This window comes from Benincasa hispida, chromosome 1 (assembly GCF_027475165.1).
Source record: "Benincasa hispida cultivar pf3 chromosome 1, pf3_genome.v1.1, whole genome shotgun sequence".
Lineage (NCBI taxonomy): Eukaryota > Viridiplantae > Streptophyta > Magnoliopsida > Cucurbitales > Cucurbitaceae > Benincasa > Benincasa hispida.
This window is the reverse complement of record NC_143478.1, coordinates 48,267,959-48,291,887: the sequence shown is the minus strand read 5'-3', so window position 1 is coordinate 48,291,887 and position 23,929 is coordinate 48,267,959. Positions and strand designations below refer to the sequence as shown.

At 33.0% G+C, this 23,929-nt stretch overlaps 2 protein-coding genes and 1 pseudogene across 9 annotated transcripts in view; 2 read left to right on the top strand and 1 right to left on the bottom strand.

The window, feature by feature from the left end:
* The first annotated feature begins 2,375 nt into the window (after window positions 1–2,375).
* Window positions 2,376–3,465, top strand: LOC150038504 (disease resistance protein RGA2-like; annotated as a pseudogene).
* A 13,621-nt stretch (window positions 3,466–17,086) lies between these two features.
* On the top strand, window positions 17,087–19,247 carry LOC120073362 (uncharacterized). The gene is made up of 2 exons (XM_039026171.2): window positions 17,087–17,559; window positions 18,109–19,247. The coding sequence occupies exons 1-2, from the start codon at window positions 17,170–17,172 to the stop codon at window positions 18,973–18,975; spliced, it is 1,257 nt and encodes a 418-aa protein (XP_038882099.1). The 5' UTR covers window positions 17,087–17,169; the 3' UTR covers window positions 18,976–19,247.
* Window positions 19,248–19,488: 241 nt separating this feature from the next.
* Window positions 19,489–23,929, bottom strand: part of SUVH4 (histone-lysine N-methyltransferase, H3 lysine-9 specific SUVH4-like protein) — a 48,502-nt gene continuing 44,061 nt past the window's right edge. For 2 of the 8 annotated variants that reach the window (XM_090316743.1, XM_039026135.2), the window contains exons 15-17: window positions 22,175–22,411; window positions 20,712–20,865; window positions 19,489–19,957 (exon numbers count right to left, since the gene is read on the bottom strand). In XM_090316743.1, the coding sequence (XP_090172869.1) occupies window positions 20,752–20,865; window positions 22,175–22,411 (351 nt within the window). In that variant the 3' untranslated portion in view covers window positions 19,489–19,957; window positions 20,712–20,751. Of the gene's footprint in view, window positions 19,958–20,375; window positions 20,592–20,711; window positions 20,866–22,174; window positions 22,412–23,929 lie in introns of those variants that run through there. The other 6 variants (XM_090316750.1, XM_039026152.2, XM_039026159.2 and 3 more) reach the window with 3 other exon arrangements.

Below are 23,929 nucleotides of genomic sequence, written 5' to 3'. Positions count from 1 at the left end.
GATATATCGTCTCTAAGGAACGACATCTTGGATGCCCTCTCTCTTTTGTGAGGTGGGTAAATAATCAAAGGCTTAAGATTTAGTTGGTATTAGCTATTAATACTAGAGGGCAAGTAGTTTATAAAAAGATTGAAAGTTTAAGGTTTATACTATTTTTAAAGTTTAATTAACCACTTTTTAAACATATTTTAAAGTTTAAGTACTTATGAGATACAATAATAAAAATTTAGAAATTTAGTTAAAGGTAATTTGCAACCGATAGTATTTTTAGAACTAATAATTAAGGTCACGTTTACCCATGGAAAAACTAATCCATCAATGGGCCCCAATTGATTATTTTTGTTATTGTTTATAGTGCTTAATCTGGTTGTAATTGAAAATTACGTGGGATCCACTACCTTTACCCTTACCGTTATAGATATTGTTAATGAAAATTATGCATTTACCACATTTATTGTTACATTTACCTTTAATGTTACTGTTACTAGTACTGTTATGGTCAAGTAGTAACGGTAATAGTAAAATGTGACATTCATAATTTTAGGTAAACGCGATTAAAAGCAACAATTATGTTTGCGATTTAGGTCTATTACAATTCATCCATCAATGGCCTAAGTGTATCACAGCCATGGAAGTGACAAATTTTAGGAATATATTAGAATTTTATTTTTTTCTATTTTGTAGATATTGAAACTTTCGAAAAATACATGGATGAAATTGAAATTAAAATTTAAGAATAAGGACTAATATATAATTTCATATGTTAAATTATAAGCCTTGAATTAACTAGATTTTTTTTTTTTTTGAAAAAAAGTCATTTTTATTTAAATTCATGATAAAAACCGTTCAAAATGTAATTTGAAAATGTTTCAGAAAGGCTATTTTGAGTGGTCGCCAAACACTTTAATTTTTTCTAAAATGATTTATTTCTCAAAATTAAGTATTTAAAAAGTTAAAACAAATACACCATAAATTCTTGAATTTTGAAGTTTATGTTTATTTGGTTTTTAAACTTTCAAAATTATAAATTTAACTCTTCGATTTTCAATTTTTTTAAAATTCATAAATCTACTCAACACAAAAGTGAGAGTTGTTTTATTAGACATCAAATAAAAACTTATATATCTAATAGATAAACTAATATTTAAAAATTTTGAATTTATCAAAGATTTAGTAGACTCAAAATTGAAAGTTCATTGACACTTACCAAATACAAAATCAAAAGTTTATACAGTTGAAAATTCAAATATCAAATAGACATAAAATCGAAGGTTTATAAATAATTTCATAATTTAACCCAATTAATTTTAAACAAGGGAGTGTAGAAACTATAAAAAAAATAGCGGGTAAGATAATTAATTACAACACTTTTTTGTGGAAAATTAATTACGACAGATTCTTTAAAATATATTTATATTCTAAACTAAATTTCAAAAGATTAAAAAAAAAACTCAGCTGATTGTAATTACCGTTACCCTTGAGCTTAGCTTGCAATGACCCTGTCTTTAGCATCGTTCCTCCAAACTTTCTATCATCCCCATGGCTGAATCTATTCTGTTTGACGTTACTGGAAGCATTATAATCAAATTGGGTTATATTGCTTGCCAAGAGCTTGCATCGGCGTGGCGCGTGAACGATGAGCTTGACAAACTCCATGACTCTCTTTTTGACATTCAAGCCGTGCTTCTAGATGCAGAGGAGCAGCAGTCCAAGAGTCTTTCACTCAAGGCTTGGATTTCAAAGCTTAAAGGATGTTTTGCACGAGATTGATGACCTATTGGACTGAGTCCTCTTACGAAATCTTGAGACGGCAAGTTCTGGCCATAGTTCGAAGAAAAAGAAAACAAGTATGTATAGAGAAAAGAGATGATGAAGGGTTGAGAAAGAGACGAGAGACTTACTCGTACATACTTGAAGTTATGTGTGTGTTTCTAAAGAATTTGAATTGAAAATTATTATCCATGTTACGAAATCAATAATTAAATAATATAAAAAAAAAACAACGTAAAATCAACATACAGATATACGTGATTCACTAACAGTGTGTTAGCTACGTCCACAGGACAGAGAACAATATTATAAGAGAGAATATTTTATGAATATACAAATGGTGTCTCTAAGGTTAGAGAATTTATATAGCGCACTACTTTAAACCCTAAAGTTATAATCTTAAATAACCACAAATATATAAATATACTAAATATGGATTCTGAAAAGGTTTGGGGGCAACACCCCCAAACCCCAACCAAGGCACGCTGCCCTTAAATTCGGCCGACTGACCAAACAATGAGAGTCCTGTACTTGGTTGTTTGAAGTGCCAAGTAACAAATTAAAGGCGTTCCAATAATAAATAAAAAAATAGAGTTTCCAATTGAATGAAGCCTGAGTCATTCGTTCAAATAGATTCATTATAAAGTTAGCTTAGAAAGAAAAACAATGAAAAGAAATATTTGCTTGTCATGGATGATGTGTGAAAGGAGAAAAAAGAGGAAGGGTTACATCTTAAAAGATCGTTGATGGTTGGTGCAAAGGGTAGTAGAATTTTGATCACAATACGCAGTGAATAAGTTGCAAAAAACTTCTGACACTATTTTATTGTAATCTTTACAAATTTTGGATGAGTGCAATTCTTGGTTATTGTTTCAAAAAGTATATGGTTTGGAAGGACATCCATTTAATCAAGAGGAGCTTGATCAGAATTCATATTTGGTCTAAATTGGCAAGAAAAACACATCAAGGTTAAAAGGTGTTCCTCTCATGATAAGAACTATTGGAAAAGTATTAAAAGATGATAAATCAAAGAGATTTTGGTCGTCTTTCAAGGATAAGGAACTTTATCAAGTTTGGACTCAAGGACAAGACGATCTAAAATAAATGTGATTGATTCTTAAACTTGGCTATAAATACCTCCCAGTTAATTTGAAGCAATATTTTATATATTGTGCTTTGTTCTCGAAAGATTATGCGATTCAAAAGGGTGTCATAATACAACTATGGAGAGCACAAGGTTTCATTCAAACGAATGGCAATAATGACAACCTTATTGATATTGGTAATGTTTATTTCATGGAGTTGTTATCAAGGTTATTTTTTCAAGAGATTACGAAAAATGATTTAGGAGACCTAAGAGCATGTAAGATGCATGATTTGATGCATGATCTAGCTTGTTCAATAACAAATTATAATGAATACGTGTGTGGACTGGTCGAGAATGTCATTGACAAAAGAACTCATCACTTTTCATGGAAAGAATGTTATGAAGATCAACTTCTAGGACCATTATCTAAGACGACACATTTGAGGACATTTTTTATGCTAGATAGTGCACATAGTCTGCAATTGGACTTGGAAAAATTCATTCATTATTTTTTTCGATTACAAACATTGAGCTTAAACTTCTCGGGTAAAATCCTAAATGCAGATCCTTTAGAGTTTATTGATAAGTTGAAACATTTAGATATTTGAGTATTAAAGATCTTCCAAACTCTATTATAAAATTGTATTAACTTAGAGATGTTTATCCTGCACCGCTCAAGAGAGATTTAAATTGTAGAGTTCTTAGATGAATCTTTATAATGTTGCATTTGCTACTCTGCTGAACAACACAATATGTCATCTTCAAAGCCACCACATGTGGTTCAATGAAAAGGTACAATAAGATGTCCTTAATTCTAATTTTCTTTTTTAGTTTTGTGTTCATTCCTTTTGTTATTTTAACATTTCTTCATTTCTGCCTGGTTTAGCCTTTTCCCTTAGGCTTCCAAAGTTGATTTAATGCTTATTTCTTTGACCATAATTGCTTACCTAAGAGAGAAGATTGCTTGAAAGTACTTTTAACAGACCATCATAAAATAGGTAAATGATAAATATTTGTTTTCCCCTACTCAGTTTTTTTTTTTTTTTTTTAATCTAGTCTAAGAACTCTACCAATTTGGGATGTAATTATTTTGGCTGTGGTGTTCATTGGACACACTTGAGCCGTTTGAGCCTCCAATTAGCTCCAACTATTAAAATTATTTATTATTATAATAAATATTACTATTTCAAGACCCATTTATTTCAATATTTATTATTGATTACCATTTTTATTATTTTACATTTATCTTTTTTTTTTATTACGGTGTTTACTATTTCCTCCTCAAACTAAAATAGTTTGCACTTCAAACACATACTATTATAAACAAAATTAAAATAATCTAGGGAATTTGCAATGGGTAGCAGATCCTAAATATATAATTAGGGGCGTGCCTTTAACATATGAAAAATTGTAGATATGACAAAATTCTCAAATTAAAATTTTCGTTTATTCCGTATTCTAATTTTGCTCTTTTAACAAACTCATATTTTTTGGTATATCCGTTAACTATTATACCACATTTAAATATATCAATTGTTCATTTTTTTCATTAATTTATATACTTTTTGTATTTCTGTTTGCAGTAATATGAGTTATTACTCATTTTAATTTTTTTATTTGCTACATGTTTTATCCTTTTGTAGTTTTTTTTCCTTTTTAATTAATGTTATTTCTTTCGTTTTTAAGTACAAATGTACAATTGGCCGGAGAGATTCAAATCTAAAGTTCACTAACACATAGTTTAATATACTTATTTTGACAATTTGGCCATGTTTGGAATAATTAGAGAAAAAGTGTTTTTCAAAAAAATCATATGATTTTTTAAACACTTAAATAACCAGTCATTTTCAATCATATATCAAATGTATCAAGTATCTATCAATAGTGTATCAAGCATGTATCAAGAGTGTATCAAATGTATAAGACGTATATTAGTAGTATATCTAGCATATAAAGTGTATATCAGTAATGTATTGGGTGTATCAAATGTATCAGGTATATCAAGTATATTACGTGGGTTGAGTTTGTTTTTTTGCTATTTTTGCAAAAATAAAAGTCTGGGTTTGGGCCTAATTTTTTAAACTTATTTTGCCGAGTCTGCAAGAAGTCCAATAATCTACACCCCAAATATAAACTATTATAACTCAATGATAATAATTACCGATTATAATAACCAACTCAGTGCTCCAAATGCCCCATTGTAGTTCGAACTATACTCTTTACCATTGATTTTCTTTAATCGACGAAGAAAAAAGAGATTTATCCAAAAACATGATATTTGGGTGCCACTTTTAAGAGGTTTTTTTTTATACTATTAAGAATTCAAAGGAAAAGGATGTTACTTTTGAAGAGCGATCTTCAATCTCTTCACCCACTCGGAGTTTTCTTTCATAACACTGCACCAAGAGCTCCTATGAGTAGCACAGGAAATAAAGTGTGACTTTTTATAGAGAGACTGGGAGATATGGAGAGTAAAAATGTCGTAATGTTTCACCAACCTGTTTCAACTGCAGATTGTATGCATATTTAAAGAGAGAGAGTAACTACCTCTCTTCACTCTCCCACTTTCTCATTCTCTTGCAATGTAGGGGAGTTTGATTTAGTTTAATTAAATTGAAAAGAAATTAATTTAATTAAAATTTGAAATTAAATAATTTAATTAATCAATTAAGTATCTAATATTTAATTGAACTAATTTGAATCATATTAAAACTATATCTTATTTACATTAATTATAACCTATAATTTTAATATAAAGAGGCATTTTAAATATAAAAAATTATAGCAAACAATTTACAAAGTACAAAATTTGACAAAATGGGTTATACCCAGCTACAACCCAGTGAAATACCAAAAAAGCCCAACCCATACACAAAAGTTGTGCCTAATCCACCCGATCCACGCAACCCATCCTCGTGTGACATGCGATTCTTCCCTCCAACCTAATGGATTTGACTTCATCTTCTTCTTCTTCCCTCCAGATTGGAAGTTCATCGAGATAATGATAACAAACTGCAGAAATCAAATATTACATTAAACCCCAAACAGAAAACCAATCTCAAATCCTAATTTCTCGACAAGAGAAACCAAATTAATTCAAAAAAATTCGTAAAACACCGAAACCCCACAAACAAAATTTTAAAAAAGAAAACCCAAAATCAAGAAGGTAAAAAAGAATCGATTTACCCCATTTGAGAGATTCTCGAAGAAATTAAGAAGAAAATCACCTGAAGGCGTTCAATCACTGGGCTTATGGGTTTTGGAATTGAAGGTATTGGGGCTTCTTCTTCGATATTCTCCAATTTCTTGATGGATTGACAGATCAGCGACGGATAGTGATGGAACAATATCACCGGCGATCCTAAAGTTGTGATAGACAGTGATAGAACACTACCATTGTTTATCAATGATTGACCATGATACTATTCTATCGCCCTCTATCAGTTTTTAGATTCAAAATCATAATCTCTTTACAATTTAAATTTGTTGCTAACAGATGAGTTTCATTTAGTTTTCTTGTTTTTAACAAAATGTTAATTAGAATGACAATGATAGACAATGGAAGGTCAACTGAAAGATCAAGTGATAGACACACTATCACTAAACAATGGAAGGCCAACTGAAAGATCAAGTGATAAACACACTATCACTATCTATCACTAAACTTCTTGTATTTAGTTTACAATTCGGTTGCTCATAGATAAGTTTATAATGACAATGATAATCAATGAAAGACCAAGTGATAGAATACTATCACTTTCTATCACTGAAGATAGCGATAGACTATTACTGGTGTCTATTTGTGATAGACAGTGATAGTGTTCTATCAATGTCTATTAGTGATAGACATTGTCTAATGTCTATTAGTGTCTATTAGATAGCTATCATTGTCTATCGTGATAGTTTATAGATAGTTAAAAATCTAATGTTATTACTGATAAATAACTGGTGATATATATTTATTATATAATGCTCTTGCTGATAGATAATTGCTCGTTATATAATGTTATTGTTGATTGCTAATATATAAACGTTCAATTGATAGACCAAGTGATAGATTACTATTAGTGTAGAGAATAGATAATGATTTTAATGTTAATTTTATTGCTAGTTGTTGTTAGTTTTCTTGTTTTTACCAAAATGAAAATAATAAATAACGGAAGGGCAAGTGATAGACCAAGTGACAGTAATAGAAATACTATCACTATTTTATTATCTTCTAACTTGAAAACATTCTTCTCCTTGCAACAAGTTGCAGAAGTTGAGGAAGATACTAATGAACGGGAGGAAAGAAGACAAAAGAAAAACAAAAGAAAAACAAATGAAAAACAAGTGAGTGGGAAGAAGGTAAATATCGAATTATGATAGTAATTCTTTTACATTCAACAAATTTTATATTATTAACATTCTTCCACTTTCATTTCGGGTTGTTCAACAAAAAAGAAAGGTAAAAAGTATGGAAAGGTTGTTCCATGTAGAGTTCTTCCTCTAAGTTTCCATGAAGAAAAGTTGTAGTTACATTTGTGTGCTCTAATTCAAGGTCTTCACATGCTACAATAGTGCTTGACTATTGGAGAAAAGATTTATGTGTAGACAAATCCCTCCTTTTTTTTAAAGTCCTTGCTACTAACGTGCCTTTATACTTTACTTCTTCATTATTTAAACCCTGAGATCTTTCTTTTATAGACCCACTTGCAAGAATGATGCCCTTGTTAAGTGGTTGTCAATTAATTCCATGTTTCATTCTTGTGAAGTGAATCAATTTTACTTTATAAGGCTGCAAGCCATTGGTCTTTCTCATTACTGTTCAAGACTTCTTCAAAACTGCTTGGTTCTTCAACATTAGTTGCTATAGAACGACTAGATATACAATCAGCTCTTACAAATCTAGAGGGAGGTCTGATAGTTTTTCTCTCTCTGTCTCTTGAGAGAAAATAGTCATCTAGACTTTCAGGTTGACTCTCTTGTCTGTTTTCAGTGGAACTAAAGACAACAGTTAGCTGAGATTGATCATCATATTCACAGCATTCTCAAACCTTGAGTGAATTTCAACATATGAGCTGGTAAAGAGCTTATTTTGATTCTTCAAAGTGGGTTGTTTCAATTTTTCAAAATCCATGTAGGATTCATCTTCCTTGAATGTTATACATATGCTAATTATGCTTCTGTTTGAATTGAAGTCTCAAAGCTTGCAACCTTTTACTCCTTCAAGATATCCTAGGAACATACATTTTAAAGCTCTAGGTTTCACCTTACTTGATTTAGTATAAACATAGACAGTACATCCAAAAGTTCTTAGGTTTGATAGATTGAGAGGGGGAGGGTTCCTCTCCACTTTTCTTTAGAGGTTTTCATATCAATAGAGACACTAGAGCTTTTGTTCACTGTATAGGTTTGTTGTTGCTAGGGCTTCTACCTAAAACTCTTCAGGGATTTTAGCTTCAGATAGCATACACCTCAATCTTTCCAACAATGTTTTGTTCATTCTCTCTACAACTCCATTTTGTTGAGGGGTGTAGGCAATTGTTATGTATCTAGTTATTTAACACTCAAATACAAAGAGAGTTAAAGTTATTCCCTAGAAACTCCAAGCCATTATCAGTTCTAAAGTATTTAATTCTTTTTTAAGTTTGATTATGTAGATTAGTTTTCCAAATTTTAAAGCGTTCACATGTTTTATCTTTAGATTTAAGCAAATACGTCCACATATTTCTTCATCTATAAGGGATAGAAAATACCTGGAATCTCCCCATGAAGCATTTCTAGCAATATAGGTAGATGAGGTCCAAGTGCAAGCATACACTATCGATGAAGTAATAATCTTGAAGTATTCCAATTATTAAATCTCACAGGATTAGGTCGACTTTTAAATTGATTATGACTATAGCCCAATGAACCCAAGGTAACCACGGAAAAGTTTATATTGTGATAGGAAAGAAAGTAATTTAAAAATAGTAAACAATGATAGATAAGTAGAGGCAAACAATGATTCAGCCTTTTAGGTATATGACTTAAGTGATGTGGTTGCATCATGCCAAAAGTGAGTTACGCACGAACAAAAATCTACTCACATTCAGTCTTGTGCTAATTTCCTTTAGAAGGTCTGAGTAGTTAATGCCTAATGTTTCCATGGTTAGCTGGATCTTGGATAGTCTTATTTCTAGGCTCGTAGTCTTATATTCGTTTGTGACATCCGCTTACACCTTAACCCTCTCCGGATTAGAGCTCCACTAGATTGCTAAATTAAATGGCCAGTTTAACTTATCAAATTTTCTTTAAATTTAACAAAGAAAATATGTAAAACAAGGTGGTATGAAGTTCAACATTACTTAAGTCATAACAACTCTTGGACATCCACGTTGTTGAACCCCTATAAAGATTTAGCTCATGACCAATGATAAAGTAATGAATTTTATTGAATCAAAAGCCATAACTACAATATAGCATTCAACGATGAAAATAAATAAAGGAAATTACAAAAATAATTGAAAGAATAATGCTGTAAAATACAACTCTAGGATGCCTTGAGGCAAGTCCTCAAATTCCTAGTCTTTCCCTAGGTCGATTCTTCTTTTTCAAGGATGAAGCCTCACACATGTTTTCATGGGATGAGATGACCTAGAGTGATCATGCATCAAAGGAACTTTCATTCTTAGGGCTACTGGCTTGAGAAGCTAAGAAAACACCTAAGGAAATTGAATAAAATGGCAGAAATGTGGAGAAAATCATGGTAGAGTCATGGATGGAGAGTTATCCCTTGAAATGAAGAACTTTTCCTTCTTCTATAGGCCCAAAATTGGTTGAGAAGGGCTGAAATCCAAGCTCTGAGGGTTTACCAAGTGAACTCAGGGCTGAACACCTTTTTGGAACGAGAAAATCGCAACTACCATTGACTGGGTTAAATTCTGGAAAATTAGGCTCAGTGATACAGCTGCAATGAAGCAGCAATGCGACCGTATTAAATAAAAATCTCCAATCTAATCAAAATCACCAGCCAAATAGGTGGTGTGTTACCCTTTCGTGAATTTCAACCCTTTAGACTTTCCATACACACAATGGTCCTAAAAGCTAAGCCTTTTGATAACTCTAGTGTGAATCAAGTCTTGCTTCATTAATTTATTCAAACCTCTTTCACTAATGTGTGAAAGTCTTCAATGCCATAGCTCAAGTTCACTATTTTTCTCTACTTATGATAGTAGTACATACTTTGGTCAATTAACCCTCTTCACAATGTACACACCATCTGCTTTCTTCCCAACTAATATTGTTTCCCCTTGTTTCTCTATCTTCAATGTGCCACTTTCACCAATAAAGGTACAGCCTTGATCATCTAGCATTCCCAAAAGAACAAGTTTTGTTTTAGCTTTGGAACATGTCTAACATCTCTTAAGAGAACTTCCCTACTATCCGAGAGCTTCGATAACACTAAGCCTCTACCACATTCATTATTATTACCCATATAAACTGAGTCTCTTTCCTCTGATTTGTAATCAACAAACTAATTATTCTTGAAAGACATGTGGTAGGTACACCCTAACTCTAACACTCAATCTTCCTACTCAGTTTCAATTTTCATGGCCTTTTTGTTTACTACGGCAATCACCTCAATGTATTCAAAAGCCTCTTCATCAGCAGGGCCTTGGTTTCTTCCATGTTCCCTTGATTTCCTTGGCTCATCTCTTCTATACTCCATGTTTCCATTTGGATCTTCTCTACCATATAGTCTGAATCTTCAATTGTCATTGTTTCTCTAATGTTTTCCCTCTGAGGAAAATTTCTTTTAAAATGCCCTTCCTTATGACAAATGTAGCACTTCAAGGTCGGTATCTCTTTGTACATTCTTTGGTTTTTATTGAAATGACCCTTCTTCAATAGTTCTTGCATTTGGTATAAAGAGATTTATCTCCTCTTACACTCTTGCCTTCTATCTGCAGCTCCAATTCTTTGTTTCTCAAGGTTGTAATGACAACATCTACAAGCTACCATATTTCAAAGTTGACTTATCTTCCTTATAGGTATCATGAATCGAGTTGATTAGTATAGCTACTTCACTTGTAGTTCCAAACTTCTTGCCTGATTGATTAAACTCATTTGTCAGCTTTTTGAACTCATCTAAATTCTTATTGAGAATCTTGGAGTGGCTCATCTTGAATGAAAACAATCTTTCTCTGACGTAAATTTTTCTTTGAAGATCTTTCTTGTCATAAAGAACGTTTAGTTTTTGCCAAATTTCAATTATTATACCTTCGTTTATCACCTATTGAGTACATTATTAGTGAAGTTAAGAATGAGCATTCTATAGACAAATTTCTCCATATTCAATTTGTCTTCGGCACTCATTGAAGCATGTAACGTTTTTAGATCCTCCAATGCCTTCAAAGAGTGAAGCCTCCTCCTCCATTGAACTTCTATATTCAAATTTTGCAGTAGGCATTATATGATCTTGAAGAACTTGTGCTTTGATACTACTTTTTGTTCCACTTACTCCCAATGCATGCCACTTATGTGTATTAGATTCTATTTTGAGTTTGGTTGGGTTGGGTTAAAAATGTTAAAAAATATTAATTTCGGGTTGGGTCTGGGGTTACCCCATTTCAGGGTCGGGTCAACCCGACCCAACCCGAATATATATATAAATATAAATAAATAAAAGTTAAAAAAACAGTCAAATTAAAAAAAAAAAAAGAACCAGTGACCTAACCCGGCCCAACCCGAAAATTTTGGGTTGGGTTGGGTTGACCCTCCAAAAAAGAACTCATAGGGTTTATTATTAGCCAACCCGAATTTTTGGGTTGGTCCATAAAAATCTTCCAACCTGGTCCAACCCAGACTATGTACACCCCTAGAAGGGATAAAGTTCGAACTTATTTCAACTAACAAAAACACAAATGAATATAATCTAATATAATGATAGAGTTTTATTAAATGGTAAGCAAAGTTTGGAAAAATTGTATAGATGGCCCTTTTCACAAGATCCAAATAAAATCTGACGCACTTACTAGAAACATATATTTTATAACTTTTGTTTACGTCATCATGAGTGAAATTCCAAAACCAACCGCATGTATAGGTTGTTCATACTAGTTGTTCAATACATATAAAAAGACAACTTGAGAAATGCCAACCAAAAACACAAGAAAAAAGTTTCGACGAATATCGAGAGCAAGCAACGAGAGCAAGATTCAAGTATCAACACACATACACATTGAGTCAATTTTATAATTTCACTTCGTGATGGCACAAACAAAATATTATAAAATTAATTAAATATGTTTGATTAATTAAAATTAAATTAAATTCTCTTTTTATTTCAAATTTCAGAATTTCAGAATTTGAAATTTTAATTTTGATTTTAATTAATTTTGAATTAATTGAAATTAAAAACCAATGAAAGAAAAAATGGAAATTTGAAAAGAAAGTGGAAACACCCCACTTTTGTGAAGTAGGAGGTGTTTCCTCTTCAATGACACACCTTGTCCACTGAATTTCAAGTGATTGAAGTATCAATGTTGTTGAACTTCAGTGCTTGCATGTGAATTAAATATAAAATCTCTTCAATTTGAAGATGTGATGAAAGTTTTTGCAGGAGGAAATGTTCTTGCTTGCAGTGTTCAAAGTTAAACATATTCTATTATCAATAAAAATGTTATAGACATTACTTCAATAAAGTTGTTATTGAATCTATAAATTGCACTTATAATGTCTAAATCCAATAAACTAAGATCCATGGCTATTATATAAATACTTCACCTTAATGTGGAGACAAAAAAGGATCAGGTTCGAGTAAATAGCCAAAATGATCTATAGTATAGGAATAAGGTTGGATGCCTTATTCTGGTAACACTATCGGATGCATCCCACTTTGTAGTTGTTACAAGTTGTTGTAAAGGTGCTACAAACGAAGTGATCCTGATTCGTTCATGTATTGATATGAGGAGTGGGGGTGTCCTATGCAATGTGTTTGCGTAAGATCGAACCAAGAAATACGTCACTCTTACTTTTTAACGTTGTTTACTATTTAAGACTGACTATTTCGCTTAGATGACTTGGGCAACTCGATCTTAATTCTGAGCTAACTATGAACTCCTGTTTATTCGAGATTATCCTTAGATTTTCATAGGTGAGGATTGACTCAACAACGTCGACTCAATAAGAAATCTTATCCATTTCTGGAGTTTGAGTTGTTCCGAATCCTATGTTACAACCCTCCAAGGGGATAGCCATCATCGAACCACTAGCAAGGCTGACTTAAAGACGACAAGCAGGCGCAATATAGGAATCTCACGGCCCAAACAAATGGAAGAGACCGCAGGACATGTTGAAACATATCCTTCACCCACTTACTATGAACTACTTCCCCCATTCACCTTGATATTGACCCATACAAGCACTTTCCGAATGGTTGTCACTTCTAGAGTGCATGAAGCGTCATATGAATCTCATGTGTGAACTTTCTAGGGATGTGAGTGTTGAAATCAATATATCGTATATTTGATTTTATATTAAACGACTTCCCCTCATTCACCATAATCTTGACTCATGCAAACACTTTCTGAATGGAGGTCATTCCCATGGTGACACGAAGCATCGCATGAATCTCACGGTGTGAAACTCTTAGGACGTGAAAATGAAAAAAAAAAAAAATCACTTTTGATTTTACTGTGAACAGCTTCCCCTTGTTCACCATAATCTCGATTTATGTAAACACTTTCTGAATGGAGGTCACTCCCAGGGTAACACAAAGTGTCACATGAATCTTGATTGTGAACTCTTAGTGACGTAATAGCTAAAAATAACATATCGTATATGTTATTAATCTCCCACTAAAGAATTCTTAAATTCTCACTAATGTGTTCTAATAACATATCATATATGCTATTAAACCCCAACTGAAGTGTCCTATTATTTGTTTGGGTATATTTTTACTCAGGTTTGTTTCGACTAATTTAAACAACCTAAGTCTAGGTGTTTATCCAAGTATAACGTTTATATTTGGATTTAACCTACGATGTCTAGGTGATGAACCAGTTTTAAAACCTCACATCGCTCATGTATTGCTCATAAAACTAGTTAACAATGCTCAATTATTCGGCCATAATCCCCAGGTAGGAGGTGTTCCGCAGACTGTCAACTTAAGTACCCCAGCCTTAAACAGGATTATATACAGGTTGAGTTTGTAACCAAATTTTACAAGATGTCAGCCTATTTTAACTATTGAAATAAATGGTGTACTTACGTGAGCATGCAGCTTATCTTTGTTATGGATTTTAAATATTTAACTCAATTTTATAACAACTTACAAAATTTTAGACATGTTAAGCATCCACAACATGCATCAAAGGGATTCACTATTTAATATAACATTTATATTAACACGTTTGAAACCCTATACATGCATACTATATATTATAATACTTTATAACATACTTTCAATACATGTAACATGCTTCCTATGGTGAGATTTTAAATCTACATGGCATACTTTATGCACATACAAGATTTATTTAATTATAACATACATCACATGCATAAATAATTAAACATAGACTAATATGGTTTTAGTTTTGGCATTATCAAGTAAACATAAGCCTAATTATTAAAAAAAAGAAGCAAAAAATAGCTCCAAAACGCTTCTGGATCGTTCAAACCGCTCTAAACCGGATCCGAACCTCTCGAGTCGAACCTCCAATGCTAAAAAATGGGCTGAACCGGGCAAAAACCATCGAGTACCATCAAATATTGAGTATGCCATCAAGCATTGACTATGCCCTCAAGCATCGAGTATTTTACTAAATACCATCAAGTTGCTCATCGAGTACCATCGAGTATGGTATCATGCATTGAGTATTTCATGAAAGACCATCGAGTTACATCGAGTACCATCAAGTATGGCATCGTGCATCGAGTATTTCATAAAATACCATCGAGTTGCATCGAGTACCATCGAGTATGGCATCGTGCATCTAGTTATTTCATGAAATATCATCGAGTAAGTCATCGAGTATTCCATTGAGCATCGAGCATGAGGCAGTGGTTGCAAAATCCAATTCCTGCTGCTCGACCTTCTTCACTTCTTTCTTCAATTACATCCTAATTGCAACTCTAATGACTCAAACGAATTACAGACACTTAAACACACATTAAGGCCCATCAAACTAGAGTCAATTACAAGAATTACAACATAATTGAAGAGAAATAATGCCAAAACTAAAAAAAAAAAACCATATCAGTTCATCATATTCATACAACTTATGAAAAACACCTACCAAAACTCAAATTAGTGCTAATTGAGTGCTTAAATCACGCTCTGATACCAATTGTTAAGATTTAATAGCATGCAACGGAAGCAAACAAAATCAATAAGCACATTAATTGCATTTAATTTGAGTTCTAAAAGCATGCTTAAATAGAAACTTCAGAAGAGGGTTTCTAAACTACATACTTTTGATGAATTCTCCCAATTCCAAGCTACACTTCACGTGATTCCAACTCCAATTCAACAGTGAACCACCAAAAGATCTTCTCTACTATTATCAGCCTTGAATTTGAGTGGTGGAACTCCAAATTGGAGTGAATTTGTGAAGGAAAAATGAGTTTTTGTCAAGAAGAATTACACTATAAGCAAGAACTTTTAGGATTTCTTAGGGCGTTTTCCAACCTTGATTTCCAATTCGGTAGCATCGTTGGTGTCGACATCTGAGGTTTGAAAATGGAGGGTTACACTTATAGATAAGAATTTATCTCTACATTTTTTTAGTTTAAAATGTATATGGGTTTATTTCAAATAAGATTTTATGTAATTTATCGTATTAGCATTATTGTTATATAATATAAAGTATATATTTGCAAAATAACTAAATTTGTGTATTTATATGAAAAATTATATGAAATATATATCTCAATATAAACGAGCTAAAATTAAAATATGAAGTATGTATTAGTATTTGTTCTAAATACATTTGGAATAATCTCGTATATATACATAAAAAAAATAAAACATAAATAAAAACAAAGATTTGTACCCATAATTTTGCATTAAATGTAGTCCACCAAAGTTGGAGATTCTACATTTTAAATCAAAATCCAAAATCGGTAAGAAAAGGAAAAAGTATATATTTGCAAAACAACTAAATATACATTTTAATTTCAAATATATACGTATGTATACATAACAAAGTATGTGAAATATATATATCTTAATAGAAATGACATTATAATTAAAATATGTTGTATATAGCATATAACACCCTTAAATTCGTATAAGTTCTAAATACATTTGAAATAAACCTTGTATATATTTGAAATAAACCTCGTATATATACATAAGAAACAAACATATATAAACATGAATATTTGTAACAATAATTCTGTATTAGAACGAGGTTTATTTCAAAATATTTATTAAATTGTCAGATTTAGAAAATATATATTCATGATGCATGAGATTCGAACACACAACGAGGTTAATTGCACATGTCAATACCAACTCGCTCACTGATGCTTATTATTAATCAAACCTTTGTATATATTAACGACCGGTTTGGTTACATTTGGTTTTATTTTCTAGGAACTCGAAACTAATTGAATATCATCGATTTTCTCTAAGATCAAATGGAACCACCCAACCGAACGTTCATAACCCGAACCGATGATAGTTTCAGTCGGCTTAAGCGGATTTTTCGGTTGTTCAATTTTTCGGTTTCCCCTTACACCCCTACATTACCATATTCGTTCCTGAATAAAATTAAAAAAAAAATCATTAAATGAAGATTTTACCATTAATAATGACATATAATGAAATTAATTATTTTTTTAAAAAGAAAAACTCCAAATGATTATTACTAAAAATATTTTGAATTATTTTAAATATTTTGATTACAAAATAATACCAACATTTAATAGGAGAGGGAGAGTATTACAAGATTAAAATTGTCCAAAATAATCGAAAAATCTAATTTTGGAATATAATTAAGTTTAGGACATATAAATTTTAAAAAATATATATATAACTCTACTCAATACTTATGATTTAACGTTGGTTAGTCCGAGATGGCAAGGTTAGCAAATTTTCTGAACACCCCTAAATTTTCCAAAATTTGCCTGAGTTTGCACATCGGCCCGCCCAAGACCAACGTAGGCCCATTTGCTAACCCGATGGGCCAATGAAGTCGGTGACCTCCGACTTGACCCGTCCGTTAAAGATCCGACTGGAACCGGAAAACAAACCTTCAATTTCCCTTTTCATATCCATTTCTTCAAAAACAAAACAGCCCTAAACTTCACCATTCCATTCATAACCCCAATCGCCGAGCATGGACGACAGTTTTAAAGTTCGTGTCGACAGAATCTTCGGTTCTCTCTCTTCTTCATCTACTTCTTCATCCCCAGCCTTCAATTCGTCTCTCACTTCTCTATGGTGCCTTACGGACGACGAGATCGAGCGGAGAGAGTGGATCAAGGGTAAGGACGAGGAACAACCCGAACCGGAGCTCGAATCGACCTCGTTCTTCAACGGCCGCAGGAAGGTGACCGACAGGAATTCATTTGAATTCCGACACGATTTCGAGGATGACCTCGATGATTTGGACGAAAATCCAGACTCGAATGGCTCGTCTAGTAAGTTTCCTAAACCTGATGATTATGGAGATGAGGAATGGGAAATCAAGTCCTCCATTGGCCGGGACTGCACGCTTGATTATGAGGTACATCTCTAACTCTCTCTGTCTTTTTGCCCGATGTTCATTAAGAACTGTTCTAATAATCAATCTATCTTAGTTTTGCTGCTTTACGGTTTGGGAAATGAGTCGGTAGGGCTGTTTTAAGTGCAGGATTGACGATAAACAAAACTGAGAAGTCGGTATTTCGAATTTAAGCTATCTACATAACATAGTGTTTGAAATTTAATTCTATGTTGTGTGGTTAGAGACTTAGTATGTTGTGGAAACTTGTCCCCAGAGCTCTCTTATGAGGCTTATGGTTGGAAAGGAACAAGAAGATTTCTGAAGATCTTGCTACTGTTTTCTCTATTTTTTGAGCTTCTGTGAAACTAAATGAATGCTAGTGGTGCCATAGCTACAGCAAATCCTATTGTAATTACCCTCTCCTTGATCCTTGTGATTATACTACATATTGTTGGTTCATTGTGGAATATGGAGTATCATTTAAGGTTGTATCAGTCTGTCCTAAATTTGATTTGTAGGTTGCCTCCTGGAATGATAATGTATTGACGTGTAACTGAAAAATTTATGCAGGAAGAGGAAGATGAGTATGATAAAGTTGCTGTTGGCAAGGAGAAAGATGGAGATCGGTTGTATATGAAAGACATAACTGACTGTGGTATTGAAATAGGTTCATGCACTGAGCTTCCTACTTCGATGAGGAATTTCACCAGAGATCCACGGGCCAATCACTTGGCTGCAAAAGTTAGACTCAAGGAAGATGCAGAAGCTTCCTTGCACGTCTCTGAGAACGGTTCAGTAGCTATCACTGATTCTCAGAACCCAAAATCTATTCTGAAGAGGAAAGACAATCATCTAGATGCAAAATCACACAAGCGTGTTCGATTTGACCCTGAATGTAAAATTTCTCGAGAGTCTCAAGGATCTAAAGATTCTGCTACAGAAGCTAACTCTTTGCCTGGAGCTGCAGAGGTTGGCAATGAAGTGACCTTCCGATATCAGGCCACTCAAGTCCCAGACTACTTACAAAATCCATCAAGATACACGCATTATACTTTTGACTCATCCGATGAGGTAGATGAAGTGTCCAACAAGAAAGCCTATATGAATTTCCTTCAGCTGGTGAGAGAATCAAAGACGATGGAGTCGCATCAGGATGATGCTTCAACTGGTCCTCCAAAATCCATCACCTTCATCCCAAAAAAGAAAGCAGGTGATACAATAATGCTTGAAAATTCTTCCCTGCAGAATGAAGTTGGGAAGGAGCTTGTGCACCAGAGAGGCATCGGTATTGCAGCTGTGGACACACCAACAGATGATGTTTGTTCAATGGAAGAAGATGAGCCTGATAAATTAGACATTAGAAGAAACAGCTCACAGAAGCCAGGCCGCCAGTACCGAATGAGAGCTAATAAGATGGAGTCGGAGGAGGAGGCCTGAAGCCTGATTGATATAACAAGACACTGCTCTCTTTAATCACATCTTTTCCCATGGTCTTGTTTGTGTTGAACTATTCTGGATGGTCTTTTAAGGCACCTTGTTTGATGTACAATATTTTTGGGACATTGCGGCAGTTATTGACGGCCCATGTGGGATTGGGCAAGTTTACAATATATGCGAACATTTAACGGTTAAGAATATTTGTAGGATATTAAATTTAGTTGTTATTGACTATTGGACCAATCTATGATATACCCGAGCATATAAAGCTACAACCTATGACTTTTGTGGTAATTTGATATTTGTTTCCTGGCATGCGTGAATTTGGCGTCAGGAAGCAGTCTCCACTCTTTACATAATTTATCAACTTCAAAAATCATTATTCGAAACTCTTTTGATTTAAGAGAACTGTAAATATAGGCATCAAATTTAAAATTACATGCAAAAGAATAAATTGATATAATAAAATTTAGAGTCGATTAACAATATATCACTGGAGCAAGAGTATATAGATTTTAGTATATTTATTAAGTCTTTCTATTATAGTTACCCCTAATTCAAATAGTTCCACCAAACCAATTTTCCACCAAGGGGTCCGACTTTCAATCCAGTTTATCGAACTACATAAAGGTTATATTATTTGTTCGCCGGGTTTAACTCACTTTAGTTCTAGTCATCTTTTCCAAATTTCAATTGGTCAGTGTTAATAAAACTACATATCATCATTAACTTTGAAAAAGTGATGCTGTTTTTTAATCGAAAAATCTTTCTGCGGCATATACCTTTTGTGGCTGTCGTTCACTGAACAAAGTAGCTTGTTCATTGACTGCCCCCTTGGATTCCGATTCCTTCTCTATGGTCTTGTACTTTCTTTTTCTTTCCAGTGACTATGATTCTAGAAACTAAAGAAAGCCATTTTCCCATTCTCTGTATTCAAGGTGGTGAGATAGAAGCAATTTCGCAATAGAACATCTCAGTTCACCTACATATTAAATGGGAAAAATAAAGAGTAATTGGAATACGAACATATTAGGAATAAGATTTCAAATATATGAACATAACAATGACAAATCAATAACAAAACAAAAAATAAAAGTTTACACAGACTAACATCACTTTGCTGTCAATAGTTTCTGCCAACGTAGCAACAACTTATTAACATGAGATAGGAGATTCAAATTCAAATAAATGTTGTCAATGGTTTTCACAAGTCAAAAAATGAACCATATATTTTTTTTTAACTCAGTCCAGTTAAATGAAAGTTAAGTTACAGATGATGTCTGCATCAACCATCTCACAAGCTCCATCTAAACAATTGAACTATACCTCTCGATAATTCAGAGATAGATTCAAACTTTTTGTATAGCTCCTCAACTAAATTAATAATTCAGCCAACACAATAAAAGATAGCCGTAAAGTTTTATAAACGTCATATTAATAAACGCCCAATACACAGATTATCGCATCAAAACGAAATAAGGTTTGAACAAAAAACATATATCGCATTACATATTAAAACTTTCAACAGTTTTTCCCCCAAAAAATGTATGTACAACTTCTATGAGTAATAACAAAACGTAGTTTTGAGGGGTGATCTGTGTGGACGTATGATGTACCTAGAAACGAGAGAACAAATGCGAACACGGTGAGTTTGGTGATGGAATTGGGGGTGAAAAGTAACTGAAAAGATTGACTTTCCAGAACAAGGAAATAAAAACAGAAGATAGGGAAGGTACCGTAATGATGATGTACCAGAATCTGAAGGCTTTCCCTAGACTAAAACAAGCGTTTCCTACACTCAGTTGCACCACAGAAGCAGGGCATCTGTTTTATTTTCCCATCTGGACCATACACGCTATCAAGTGCATAGCCATAGTCGTATGTCAGTTCCTGCAATTAAGAAACAAATACTTAGAAGTTCCAAAATCAAGAACCTCCACATAATCTAATTAGAGAAACTTATCTTATGATGCCCCATTTGATAACCATTTGATTTTTGGTTTCTCAAAATTAAGTTTATACTCACTATTTCTAATCAGTGTTTCTTTACTTTATTATCTACTTTCTAAAATGCTTTGAAATTGTGAGGAACAAACACAAATTCAAAAGCAAAATTGAAGACAAAACTATTAACAGTGTTAAGTTTTATTTCTGAACTCAAAATTATCCTTTTAATTCTTGAAAATTAATTATATGTGTGTGTGTATACATATATTGAAAACAAAACAGTGAACAAACAGTGGCTCAAACAAGTTGTTCTGGCCACAAGCCGAGTTTCATGATATCCAAACGAGGGTGAAGGAACTTCTTAAAATTTTATTTATTCCTAATGATGAGACAACTAGAGGATAGCAAGAACAAAAGTGGACTTTTTTCTTAAGTTTTTACTTATTCCTAGGGAGGTTCCTTATTTAAGGAACAATTCTTGAACAAAATTGCATATATACCATCAGAAGCCATCAAGTTCTTAATCTAAAACAAACACAAAAGGACACGTTTATTATAATATACCTTTTTATACAAGAAAATTTAAAGTCAATTATTTTGTGCATAAATATGCCCAAAATGTGAGTTTGATGCATTTCGCTCTCAAAATTTATTATTCTCCCAATAATATGTGTCTATTTGGTATACTTAACCAGTGTTTGATACATATTGCCACAAACCATCAGATTCAAATGTTCGAATCATTTAGCCATGAACCCCAAATTACAAAGTCTTAAATTCTTTAATATCCAACCTAATTTCTTAACATAATCGCAAGAGAACCTCCTACACAACCAAATTAAACCCCTACCCTATTATGGGTCCTAACATAAGTCAACCTAAACTCACGAAAAAAAGAGATCTTATAACAATGAAAGAAAGAAAGTAGGTCTGAATCTCACTTAAAAAAGGGACTAAATAAGCATGGTTATAGTATAGTGATTAACTTCTTTTTCTTTTTTCTTTTTTTGTTTTTTAATGAGAAACATATTTCATTGATAAATGAAATATAAGGAACTTAAAAGGCTCCCTTCACCAAAAGGTGTGTTACAATAACTAATGCTAAATGGGAAATCAAAGAGGAAAGACTAGTGATTGACAAAAAGATTTATGAAAATATCATCTCTTCCTGAACAAAAGAACGAAAATCTGTTGCAGAAACTAACATGCACTGACATTTGATAGGAAGAGCAAAAAACATGTAAGTTGAAACCTGGAGGGGTGGTATGTTTTCTGCAGCAAATAGTACCACTCGAGCAAGTTTGATATCACGGTGTGAGCTCAATACACATTGGACAAACAGATTAGGTTCGCAACTATGATTGATAAACCTTGCAATATTTCCAGTGGAACAAGCATCAATGCAAAACTCTGGCACACTTTCAGATCTTCGATCATCTATACCATCCAAAGAATTGTTTTCTAGCAAGGATGCATCCTTTGAGCGCCTCTACAAGGACAGGAAAAGTAAAATATCTTTTATCACAATGGTAATAGAAAAAGAGACAGGCTGAAATAGGAATTAAAAGCTTGTATAATCTAATTTGAATATTTCAATGTTCAATTTCAATTTATCCACCTTTAGAGATGTGTTGGCTCCATGACTGTAGCCTTCTATCAATTTTCTCAACAATAGGTTCCAAAATGATAATGTCCTTGGCTTGTCAACAAAAAAAAAAAAAAAAAAAAAGGAAAAAAAAAAAAAGAAAAAAGGCAAACCAAGATATATGCAAGGCCATTGACCCAATTGCAACCAAATTAGTTAGCAATCGATGCAATAACATCTTGCATAGAATTAATGCCCATAATCTCGGATTTGCTGTAGTTGATATTCAAGCCTGATGCCTTTTCAAAATAGTTAACAAGGCCATACAAGTTTGCAACAGCGCGAGCATCCAATTCTGAAAAGAGGATGGTATCACCAGAAAAAATGAGGGGGTAGACTCGAAGAAAGGCTTCTCCCAACAGTAAGGCCTTAAATAATCACGACCCTCATTCTACTAAAACAATCCATAATAATAATAATGGATCACGTTATCTAAGGCCTCTCATAGCACAAATCTTTCCCCTGGGACAACCATTAAAAAGAATAGAGAAGTTTGATGAGGTAACACAACCCTTTATCCATTTTGCCATTTTGCTCCAAAACCTTTAGCTTTGAGGATGAGCTCCAGGAATCCCCAATCAACCGTATCAAAAGCTTCCACCACACCTTATTTCTTTCTTCTGGCACAATCTTCTATGATTTCACTAGCTATTAATAGTGCATCAAGGCATTGTCTACCTTCCACAAATGCTGACTGATATTTATTAATGGTGGAGGGTAAAGTTTTTCTTGAGGCATTCTAAGAGAACTCTAGCGATGATCTTGTATTGACAAGAGATAAGACTAATGGGTCTATAGTCTCGAACCATATGGGCATCGACCTTCTTCAAAATAAGATAGATATATTGTTGAATATAGAAAAAGGAATTTCTTCTCTGTATTTACCATTTTTTTCTCGTATATTTATTCCCTTATATTTCCTATTACCATTAGGTTGTTTCCTTGTATAGATGTTTCTCTCTAAATTCAGGTTGTGTCTTTGTAAAGAATAAGGAAGAAATAATAGAAATCTTCATGGTAATCCTTTTTCTATCATGCATAGTGATGTTTGGGGAGCCAGTAGAGTTAAAAGCATAACAGGAGCTAAATGGATTGTTGTTCGAGTCCTCTTCTCCTCAACAGTGAATAATGATTGGGTACTCCACCAATTAACATAAAAAATGTCTTCCTCAATGGAAACCTAGAAGAAGTCTACATAGATATACCTACCAATATGGAATTAACAAAAATAATAAATAAAGTATACAAACTCAAAAAATCCCTTTATGGTTTAAAACAATCCCCTTGAGCCTTGTTTGACAAATTTTTTAAGGTCGTTAAAACCAAAGGATACGTGCAACATCAATCTAATCGCACACTCTT